At 44.4% G+C, this 11,522-nt stretch overlaps 1 protein-coding gene across 1 annotated transcript; it reads left to right on the top strand.

The window, feature by feature from the left end:
• The first annotated feature begins 2,055 nt into the window (after positions 1-2,055).
• EXOSC2 (exosome component 2) lies at positions 2,056-10,749 on the top strand. The gene is made up of 9 exons (XM_007944222.2): positions 2,056-2,177; positions 3,620-3,721; positions 6,010-6,055; positions 6,285-6,374; positions 7,411-7,476; positions 7,987-8,055; positions 9,276-9,452; positions 9,849-9,977; positions 10,669-10,749. Exons 1-9 carry the CDS (start codon positions 2,056-2,058, stop codon positions 10,747-10,749), a joined length of 882 nt encoding a protein of 293 aa, XP_007942413.1.
• The last annotated feature ends 773 nt before the right edge of the window (positions 10,750-11,522 follow it).

The raw sequence follows: 11,522 nt of genomic DNA, 5'->3' as shown, positions 1-11,522 counted from the left end.
CTTCCGAGGAGTGGCTGGTGGGTTTGAACCGCCAGCCTTCTGGTTAGCAGTAAGGTGCCTTAGCCACTATGCTACCAGAGCTCCTTCCGCACTTGATAGGGCTGTGAATTTGAAAAGAGGTTTTGATTGTATAGGAAGGTGCTGTGGGGTTGATAGAGAGATAGATGCCTGTCATACCTAGAAGCAAAATGTTTGATGTGAAAAAATGTGAAATTGTTCACTACAGATTAGTAAGTAAGCACAAGTAAACCCATGCTTACCTGGCTTATTGGATAATGTGACACTGGGAAGGAGTTAAGGTTGTGTTCATCCTTCCTAGTATGAAACAAGATGTTAAGACTATATATACCCCCACCTTGCTCCCACCTGGCTGGGCTACCTCAGCTCACAGGGTACCACTGCCCTCTTATGGTCATGGCTCGACTCAACAGATGGGCCCTTGCGCTTTCTTCTGCTCCAGTGCTTTCCTTAGGTGGGGAGGGTGTGAGGGTCTGGCCTGCCCACTTGCCCAGTGACCAGTGCAGCACTAGCATTTGTGTCAGAGACTCCCTCACAGGGTTGGTAGTCATGAGTCTTACTTGAGTGAAAGAAGTGCCCTCCTTTTGGAATTTATAAAATTCTTGGTCTGTGTGGTTGATGCAGGCAGTTCCATTTACTCCTCTTTGTAGTCCCTATAAGGAGCACTAGTGGTGCAGTGGTTAAGCGTTTGGCTGTTAAAAGAAAGGTGGGTGATTGGAACCCACCAGCTGCTCTGTGGGAGAAAGACGAGGCAGTCTGCTTCTGGAAGTATTTACAGCCTTGAAAACTGTATGGGGCAGTTCTACTCTGTCCTATAGTGTGGCTATGAGTTGGAAGGGATTTGACCGCAGTGGTTTGATTTGGGTACAGTCCCTGTGCATGATGAATTATCATCTCCAATTCTCTGATGTTGAAATCAAGTTTGTTGTATTATAAACTAAACCATGCAGGTTAAGGGTCAGAGAGAAGGTAGTGGCAGGCAGGGAGAGGATGTAAGGAAAATGCTTCTATTAAATCGGACACAGGAATGAAGCCACATACACATCTGTTTGCTGAATCCTTAGAAAGGTGGCTGGTAGGTGGCACACAGAAAGCATTCAATTCACAAGATGGATAAATATGAGGATCTTTGTATTATATGGGCATTTGCCCTCTCTGCGAAACACACTTGTCTTGCAAGGTTTGACTTGTTTTCTTAGATGTTATGTTGTTAGGTGCCAATGAGTCGCTTCCAACTCATAGCGAATCCATGCACAGCAGAACGAAACACCGCCTGATCCTGCAGCAGCTCCATGATCCTTGCTATACTTGAGCCCATTGTCGCAGTCACCATGTCAATCCATCTTGTCGAAGGCCTTGCCCTCTTTCGTCGACTCTCTACCTTACCAAGCATTTCTTAGATAGTTTCACGTTTTTTTCAAAAGTCATGAAGTGAATCAGTTCATTCAAAAGAAGTTATAATGAAAGAAGAGAACCAGTGAGTATCCGGAGCATTGTTGGTGGAGGAGGTGATGGTTGGTGTTGAACCAGCAACCCTGCAGGGCGGCTGTAATGTAAAATACTGGGCCTACTAGAAACGGTGTAGAAAGAGGCTGTTCTTTCTGTCCAATATAGTGTTTCCTGCACATTCCGCCTCTTGACTTCTATCAAACAAAAAAAGAATCAGACTCTTAGCAGTTAAGGATTAGAAGGAAACTCAGAGGTCCATTTCTCAAATACCTTTGTAAGCAATAAGTGGGATGATGAGTGTGAGAGAGTTTTGATAAAAAAGCCATACGTCACAAAACGTGAGACTTGGGTATACTATTCCACAGGTGCGGCCCTGCCAATAGTAAACATGGCAATTCGGCCCCTACTTCCCTTCAAGTTAACCTCATGCTTGCCAATAGTCAACATGGCCATCAGTCCATGCTCTCCCATTGGTAGCTTCTCCAAGGCCCCGCCCCACCCCACCAGTGAGAACGTCGGCAGGGAATTGCGGGACCAAATACAGTGCCTTCGGGCCTGGTTGCGCCTGCGCAAATCATTGGCGCCAAGATGGCGATGGAAATGAGACTTCCCGCTGCTCGTAAGCCTGTTAGCGAGAGCTTGGGTCACGAAACTAAAAAACACCTGGTGGTGCCGGGGGACACGATCACTACAGACACAGGCTTCATGAGGTATGTGGGGACGTGGGGGACTGGGTACTCCAGCGAGCGATTGTGGGGCTCTGCACGTGGCCTACTAGCTCGAAACTCGGGCCTCTGGCGTCTAAGCCCCTCTGGGACCCAGAGGATTCTCCTGAGCATCCCAGTCTTCGGGTTTCAGAGGACTCGGCTTTTCACTCCCTGTATCATGTTTGTTCGCGTTTGTCTGAAGCCCTTCTGACTTCTGGTCGCCCTGCCCCTCGGGTGCTCTGAACCTTCCTTGTTGAAAACCTGAAAAACCGAGGAGAGTCCGTAATAGGGGCCTTTTTCCGGTTTTCAAATGAACGATGGGCCTCCGTCCGTCTCCCTCAGCGTCATCTGGGGGCCAGGGACTGGGTTTTGGAGTCAGTGATAGTTTGGGTTTAAGGTAGACAAATTGTGCTTCATGCATCGAAATATACAAACTAAAGTCTAAACGCAGTGTAGTTTGTTGTAGTTAAGAAAGCACGCTCTTGAGTCGAACAGTCCGGGTTCTAGTCCTGCTGCGGTCACTTATTAGCTGTATTACCTCTTGGAACGTGTTTTGTTATCTATAAGTGTTAATAACAGCAACGATTGCCCAATCTTCTTTTTGAGAAGTGACTGGTGGGTTTGAACCGCCAACCAGAAGTCTGGGGTTCAGACCCACCAGCCACTCCTCGGAAGGGAAATTGGGCAATCTACTGCCTCGGAAACCCAAGGAGGGGTCGCTGTGAGTCGGAGATGACTCGACAACAACAACAGCTGGCAGGGTAGTGAGGATTAAATGAGATTATTATAATGTGGAAAAGAGAAAAATACATCCAAAATGCTAATAATCTGCTTTATCTGCAGATAAACACTATTAGCATTTTGGTGGTATTTCTGTTCTTTTTTTTGGGGGGGTAGGGGATGGGGGACTCATTACAGCATTGCTTTTTCCCTGGGTTTGAGGTTATTGAATTCTAGGAGACCTTACAATTCAGTCCTCCATTAATGCATTCAACACATTTATATCATGTGCACTTGAGGTACAACAGTGAACAAAATCTGCCCTGGTGGAGTTTAAATTCTAACAAGGAGAGGCAGATAAACAAGTAAACACAGCATATAAATATGTAGAATGTTTGCTGTTAAATGTGATGGTGGAAAAAAAAAAGTTGATCAGAGTCATGGGAATGGGTTTGGGAATATGGTAGTGCAACAGCAGGGTAGATGACTATTTTAAATTGGGTAGGTCTGATGGAGAAAGTGATATTTGAGCACACTTAAAGATGATGAGGGAGATGTTCATGGAGTTCTCTGGAGAAGCAGTGTTCCAGGTCCATAGAGTATCCAACACAAAAAGTCAGGCTTTAAGGCAGAGGGAACCTGGTAGGTTGGAGGAACACATTCTTGAGGGGAGAGGTCACCTCAAGTGTTACTCTGCTGTCCTTCGTGGCTGTGTCTTGCAACAGGGGCCATGGAACATATATGGGGGAAGAGAAGCTCATAGCATCTGTGGCTGGCTCCGTGGAGAGAGTAAACAAATTGATTTGTGTGAAAGCTTTGAAAACCAGGTGAGGACAAAAGGTGTGTATTCTCTTTCTTTGCTGTATCCATATTACATGACTAGGTCTCTTCTTTCTCCCTCCTCTCAACTGCCCCATCATTCTGTGGGTCTGTGATTTTGAACATGACATGACGATAGCAAGTACCGTATAGATAAGTGTGGCTTCAAAGGTTTCTCCCCATTACCTAGCTTTTCCAGCCTCCTCTATAAAATGAGAATAAAAGCATAACCTACTTTGTAGGATTTTTGTTAGAATTCAGTGAAATGATGAATTCATGTAAAAGCACAGAGCCTAGTACTGGAAGGGCTCAGAAAAGGTTAGCCCCAGAAAGGAAGCCAGTGGAGTTGGAACAGAGTAAATTAGGGGGAGAGTGGGAGCAGAGAGAAATGGAGGTGGGAGAATAGTCTAGCTTGCCTTGTAGGCCATTGTAAGCATTTTTGCTTACACTTTGTGTAATTTGGGAAGACTGTGGAGAGGGTAGAGAAGAGGAGGGACATGATTGGATGTAAGTTTTAATAAAACTACTCTGGCTGCTATGAGAAAATGGAAGGGGAACTGGGTGCAAAAAGGATGTACGGGCAGCATCTTCCTGTGACTTCCTCCAACCTCACAGCGGGGGAAAAAGTCACCACCAACACTCCAAGGCTTATTCCTAAGAGGCCAGACACACTACCAGCCTCCAATCTTCCTGCCAGTTCTGACATGAACTGTCCCTACCAAGGCACTCACTTCCCTGCTGGGTTTGATAGTTTGTTGCAGTGGTCACACAGAACTCAGACAATACTCACAATTATGGGGGCGGGGGTGGAGTAACAGGCTACAACTCAGGTTCAGGAACGTGCTCAGGACACAGTTCTTCGATCAAGTCAGTCTCCCCTCTGCTATGCCGTCAGGCACGCCTCTCTGGCCCTTGGCTCTGCTGGTAGGTGCACCCCACTCTGCCAACAAGCCTCCTGTTCAAGGGCACTCAGCTTTCTTACTCCATGGGCTGGTAAGGTTGCTGCTCTGTCTCATGCCTCTTGGTTCCACTGCCACTGTCTCTCAGCCAGGGCATCTCTGCTGAGGCGTCTTTGCCAAGGAGGTCCAGTGCAGGGATCTTAGGTCCAAGAACTTTGCAGGGATCTTAGGTCCAAGAACTTGCTCCATTCCACTCCAACTCTGGCTCTTCTCTCTTGATGGGAGTGAGAGCCCCTCCTCTGCATCTAGGAGGGCTCATTTTAAGCCCAGCTGCGTGGCAGAACCAACCAATCCCAGCATTAGAGTTTATACATCTTACTTGCATGGTCCCACCCAGTAATCTGGTGGAAGTCACAAGTCCATGGCTAGTAAAGCCATACCAAGTAATTGTACCACACCGGGGCAGACTTAAGGAGAAGAATTCATCAGAACTGATGGGAGTTTGGAATGAGGTAGCAGCAGTGGAAATGGGAATCAGTGATTTAATTCTGCATGTATTTGGAAAATGGAGCTGGAAGGATTTGCTGCTAGACTGGTTGTAGAACATGAGAGACAGACAAATCAAAGATGCCTCTCCAAAGTTTTTGGCTTGAGCATCTGGGAGGATGAGGTCACCACTTACTGAGATGAGGAGAGGAACAGTTTGCTGGAGGTGGAAAGGAGAGAGGGAAGAGGAGGTTGCTGGCAATCTTAGTTTGGGGCTTGTTACATTTGAAAATGCCTGATAGTCATCTAAATGATATGTTGGGTAGTTAGCAGTGGAATAGAATCTGGAATGAGTGGAGTAGTCATTATTGGTATTTAAAGCCATTAGATTGAATGAGCTTACCAAGAAATGCATGTGGACTGAAAAGAGAAGAGGCCCAGGGACTGGTCTTCAGCATTGGAATACTTCATCATTAGAATCAAAGGGATGAGGGACTAGCAAAGGGACCTGCGACAGGGCAGCCAGTGGGTAGGGGAGATAGTCACCCATTTGATTGGCATCATTGCTGCTTTGGATGGCATCCTGTCTCAGAGTCTCCTTTTTCCTTCTCTGGTACAGAGCCCACAGGAAAATTTCCCATGCTTTACAATGTCGTGTAATCTAACAAAATAGGGATTTTAGGCTTAATAAACTGCTTTCCATAAGTGGTTTAATAATAATAACTGAGATTTTAGGCACGTAGGGATGCTTGAAGTTATCAAGTCCTGAAAATAAGTCCGGACAGTCTAGTTAGGTGAGTTTGCTAAATGTAGACTAATCAGTGCCCTCATCCAATTTAACTGAAGCCTCAAGTGGTGCTTGGTCATGTAAGACAGCCTGTTCACTGATGACCTTTTGCTTTATCTTTCAGATATAATGGTGAAGTAGGAGACATTGTAGTAGGGAGAATCACAGAGGTAAAGTCGATATAAGATTGATTTTTACCAAGTAAAGGCAAGTTAGTGATTTAATGAATGGGGTGGTCATTCTGTGTATAGTTATATTAATGAGGCATTCATTCCATTTGGCTGTTTGTGACCTATGATGTAAACACTTGGCTTGTTGTATTTGAGATTATCAATTACCTAAGAGGTGAGCATTTACCTCTGGAGTATGTGTCCAGGTGTGGATTTTTTTTGTTTGTAGGTTCAACAGAAGAGATGGAAGGTAGAGACCAACTCCAGGCTGGATTCAGTCTTGCTTCTCTCATCCATGAACCTTCCTGGAGGAGAGCTGGTAAGGATCTCAAACAAGGTCCTGGGACTGTACACCTTGCCTAGGGGGAGCTGTGAGGCCCTCTGCTCCACCAGAGAACTTTGCCTTACATTGAGCTTGCTATTGTTTCTCTTGTTTGCCTGCTGTGACGACTGCTGCCTGGATGTAAGCCTAGGCCTTTCACCTGACCTAGTTCTCCCAGCACAAGTTGCAGTTGGTGTGTGGTGTCAGGAATGTCTATAGTAAGATTCCGAAAGAGTTGAGGAAGAGATCCCAGATACTTGATGCTAACAGTTTTCCATTTCTGTGTATATCAGCTTTGCACAGTGAAGGTGTGCCTTGAAAAGTTATATTTATTGTTTTGGGAATTGAGTGGCACTTGGTTATTCCAGACAACTGCAGCAACTAAATGCAGTCTTTTGCAAAATACCATGGTTCACCTTTATTTTCAGTCCATCATATATTTACAGACACTTACTGTGCTAGGTTTTGTGGAGAATGCCAAGACAAAAGAGACAAAATTGATTTCTTAAAGCATTTACAGACTATCAGGGGATATGAGATCATCCAAATTCGGGGCAGTACAGTTTACACACAATAAACAAGTGTGTAATTGTACAAAAAGATGAATTCATTTCAGTGGGAGGAGATCAGAGTTGATCCTTGAAGGATGGATAGAATTTAAATGATGAGTTCAGGGATTCTGAGATAAAGGGAAGTGTGGGAGCAAAGAAACAGTGAAGTAGGAAGTAGTCTGGTCATGCTGGAGCATGGAGGGCTGTCATGGAGGGTTAATGTGGAAAAGCAGGCTGGCCGAGATTGGGAGGGTTTTGAATATCAGGTAAGGCATTTGAGTAAGAGAGGAGGAGAAGAGTTGAAAGGTCTAAGCTGGAAAGTAGTGGTTATCACTCTTGTTTCCTTTGAGTGGCACAGGCTATCTTGTCATAGTTCTTAGTGTTTGAATGTCGTGGTTGGCTTCAAAGGTCTCAAGAGGAAGTAAAAGAGAAGAAGAGAGAATCTGACTTAAGTAACATGGTCATTTCTTTGTGTATTTCAGAGGAGAAGATCTGCAGAAGATGAGCTTGCAATGAGAGGTTTCTTGCAGGAAGGGGACCTTATCAGTGTATCCTGCACCTTACATTTTAGCAGCTTCATGCTTTTATGTGGAACTGGGAAATGTGGCTGAAATTGCTTATCTTTGACAGGAGAAACATGTAGTCCTAACAGGTGTCTGAGTCCCAGATCAAGTGTCAAGGGCTCTGCCACAGGTTTTCTCTGTCTCCTTGACTCAGACTGACCTCTGGCTCTTGTTCAGACATGCTGCTAAGTCATTTCTTTGGGTCTTACAACCTATGGTGGCCCTTGTGTAGGCCAAACTCGTTTTCTTAATGATGGTTTAACTTTTACCCCAGGGTGTAGAAAAGATATTATTCCTATCAAGAAACTCGTGACAGAGGGGAGAGGTCAGGTCGCAGTGATGTCCTCAGGGTCATTCCAGTTGTAAGACTGCCCAGTGGGACTGTTGGAGACAGCAGGAAAGGATGGAGACATTGGGGGTAGGGATGTGAAGGAGGGAGGTGACGTGAATGTCAGTGGCCAGAGCTGCTGTTTTTTCCTTCATCACCCTGGCCAGGCTGAGGTACAGGCAGTGTTCTCTGATGGAGCTGTTTCTCTTCACACGAGGAGTCTAAAATACGGAAAAGTAAGTTGGGCTCTTACCGTTCTGTTTGTTGACCAAGACTTAAGTCCATTTCTGAATCTGTGAATTCTCTTGTGGAATTCTGACCCACAGAACCTCAGAGGTTAACAAGCATTCAGGACTAGCATCCCACAGTGTCAGTGTTCTCAGAGTTTAGAGGAAGGAAGGTCAGGATTCACATGGTCATGGGCCAGTAGCATTGTAAAGGATGACAGCTTTCATTCCTTTCCTACTGAGGAGATTGTTGGGGCAGAAGAGCCCCCTGTGACCACGGGCTGGGAGGCTCTGCTCACTCTGCTCTTCCCAGGGGGCACTGCAGATATGCATCAGGTCCAGGGCTGAGAGGCAGTTCTTGAAACTAAGGAAGGTCACAGCCTGATGAAACAGGGCAGTCTCAGCCCTTTGAGAAATATCATGAAGAAAATGTATTATTTCTAGGAATGATTGATTTGTCACTTGAGTACCTAAGTGCAATCTGTTTTTCTTGTATGAGGTTACATTATGGAGGTTGTTTACTTTTTTAAAGGTAGCATACTTCCTAACATAAAATTAATTAGTCTCTTGGCTCCATCTAGGAGCTTTGGTAGCACTCTGGTTAAAGCATTGGGCTGCTAACCAAAACGTCAGCGGTTCAAATCCATCAGCTACTCCTTGGGAGAAAGATGAGAAAGGCTGGTTCCATACAGATTTATAGTCCTGGAAACACTATGGGGCAATTCTACTCTGCTCTAGGGTTGTTAGGGTCAGAATTGACTCAATGGCAGTGAGTTTGGTTTGGTTTGGTTTTTGGCTTTATCTGGGTGAAACTTCATTTTCAACAATAGTCAGCCTTGAAACAGGAGACAGAATGGCTGCCTTGTGTGTGCTGCCCTTCCTAGGCCAGGTTACTGCCCAGTGACACACATGTCACATGTACCATAGCTGGTTGTGGTTAAAGATATGATCCAGGGTCATGGAACAGAACATTGTTCCTTGGCCCACAAAAAGCTCTAACCCATGTCCTCATTGGCTTCAGCTTCTAAAAGCCAGCTCACCAGTCCTGAATTAGAATGGATGATTACAAAGGAAAATGATAGAGAAGAATATGAAAAATTACTTTATGGGAATATAAAACCTATGAATTTAGAATTTATCTTTGGAAAAATGCTTACTTACTATGTAATCTACTTTCCATTCATCTCACTGATCATCCTGTAACAACTTAAGATGTGTCTCTCTTTTAGCTAGGCCAGGGTGTTTTGGTCCAGGTTTCACCCTCCCTGGTAAAACGGCAGAAGACTCACTTCCATGATTTGCCGTGTGGTGCCTCAGTGATTCTGGGTAACAACGGCTTCATCTGGATCTACCCAACCTCTGAGCACAAGGAAGAGGAGGCAGGGGGCTTCATTGCAAACATGGAGGTGAGTCAACCCTGCTGCTGATGTTGGTGGATGAAGTAGCACTTGGTCTTTGGTGTGTTTTTAAATTATATTACTGCTGTAGTCTGAGTTAGTTTGAATCTCCACTGAGGTGTGTTTATGAACGTTGTATTGCCTTCTGTGTTTGGAAGCACTGAAATTGGGGACTGCTGGCAGAGATAGCAGAGTTGCAGGGTAGGTTAACTGAAGGACCATGGAAGAAACTATCCTTTTTACTCTCCTTTGGAGTTAGCTGATTTGTTTGGTTTGGAGTCCAAGAGTGATGCTGTTTATGTCATGGTTTCTTTTCTGTGATTTACTGTGACCACTCATTTATCTGGGTCCTTTTTTATTTCCCTTTCCTTCCTGGTACTCTGCTTTCCTGCATCTACTTTGTAGCCTGTATCCCTTGCTGATCGAGAGGTGATATCCCGGCTTCGGAACTGCATCGTCTCGATGGTAACTCAGAGGATGATGCTGTATGATACCAGTATCCTGTACTGCTATGAAGTGTCCCTTCCACATCAGGTACTCCACCCAGGGCGTCCTTATTCTTCGCTGATCTGTGTGCAGGCTTTAGTTGTTTATCTGTCAGGTCCACTGTTTCCACAGTGACAGCAAGCACATCTTCCAATTAACCTTTGTCACACCCATGTATGAACTAGTCTGGTAGATCTTAGATACTTCCAGTATTCTCAGTGTCTAGTAGAGTAATAGTTAAGTGCTTGGCTGCTAACCAAAAGGTCAGTGGTTTGAACTCAGCAGCTGCTCTGCAGGAGAAAAGATCTGGTGATCTGTTCTTAGGAATATTACAGCTTAAACTCTGTGGGACAGGTCTCCTATGTCCCATACAGGGTTGTTATAGTTAGAACTGACTTGATGGCATGCAACCACAGTATCAGTCTAAGGATTTAGGGAGATGGATGTGTAAAGTGGGATTAGTTTATGACAGCAACCCTTTTGCTTTCATCTTGCCCACTCCAAATTTAATGAAAGTCAAAATATTAACTTCGTTCTTATCAGTTATATCCCACAGAATCTTGCTAATTTATTAAGCTGATTCTAGTAGATCATATCTTGCAGCACTTCATCTCTGATAAATAAAAGGAATACAGGTAGTTTATATTAACCTTGTGTGGTTTCTGTGTTTGGATTGCCTTGGTGATCTGCCGATGGTTGGTTTCTTTTTGGATAAATGCTTTTATCTTTTCTCTGTCAGATCAAAGACATCTTAAAGCCAGAAATAATGGAAGAAATTGTGATGGAAACACGCCAGAGGCTGCTAGAACAGGAGGGATAAGGAGAGGCATCTGAAGGACATGACTGTATGTACCTGGCTGGAGCTGTTTTTGAAAGTGAAGATTCAGATTTATGGTCCCTATGTGTAGCTCAGTGAAGAACCGAGAAACTCATCACTGGATCTGTATTGACCGCTGTGGGGCTGCCTCCAGTCCACACCTTCTTTCTCCTAAGATATCCTTGGATGGAGAGTGAATAGTGCTGAGTCCTAGCACTAGAGGGTACTGTTGCAGTCAAATGGACTTCTGTCCTGGAATAATACGGTGGATTTTTTGTCTTACACTTACCATCATTCAACACCCACAATACCCATGAAATTGCCCCTATGAAAAACAGGGTATCCCTTTTTTCCTTCTGTAGTTAAAGTAGTAATTCACGAACTTTTGAGTTAATCCAGGGTTAAAAGATAAAAGCAAATCCCCAAATTGCCTTTGTCTTCTATTCCCACCTCTAAGTGCAAGTACAATTCTAGTTGTACTTGAAGAACACGGTAAAGTTAATCTAGCAGTTAAATGGAAGAATAAAGTTAACCAAGCAGTTGTTTGCTTTGGTTTGAATCTTATTTCCCACTGAATATTCTTTCTGGTGTTAGTTGCATATATATCCACCATAGACTGCCTTAATCTCTGTCCTGCCTTTAAAGAGTGATTTGTAAGAAGCCGGATTATTATAGACAACAGAGAGAGTGAATGTTCTAGGTTTATGTACTTCTGGGTGCTCTGATAAACAAAACAGAAAAATGGAGATGGAAAAAGAAAAGCTGTTTGCTTTCTA

The sequence above is a fragment of the Orycteropus afer genome, unplaced genomic scaffold, assembly GCF_000298275.1.
Source record: "Orycteropus afer afer isolate SDZICR_OR568_19922 unplaced genomic scaffold, OryAfe1.0 scaffold00123, whole genome shotgun sequence".
Classification (NCBI taxonomy): domain Eukaryota; kingdom Metazoa; phylum Chordata; class Mammalia; order Tubulidentata; family Orycteropodidae; genus Orycteropus; species Orycteropus afer.
This window is presented reverse-complemented; position numbering and strand designations above follow the sequence as displayed.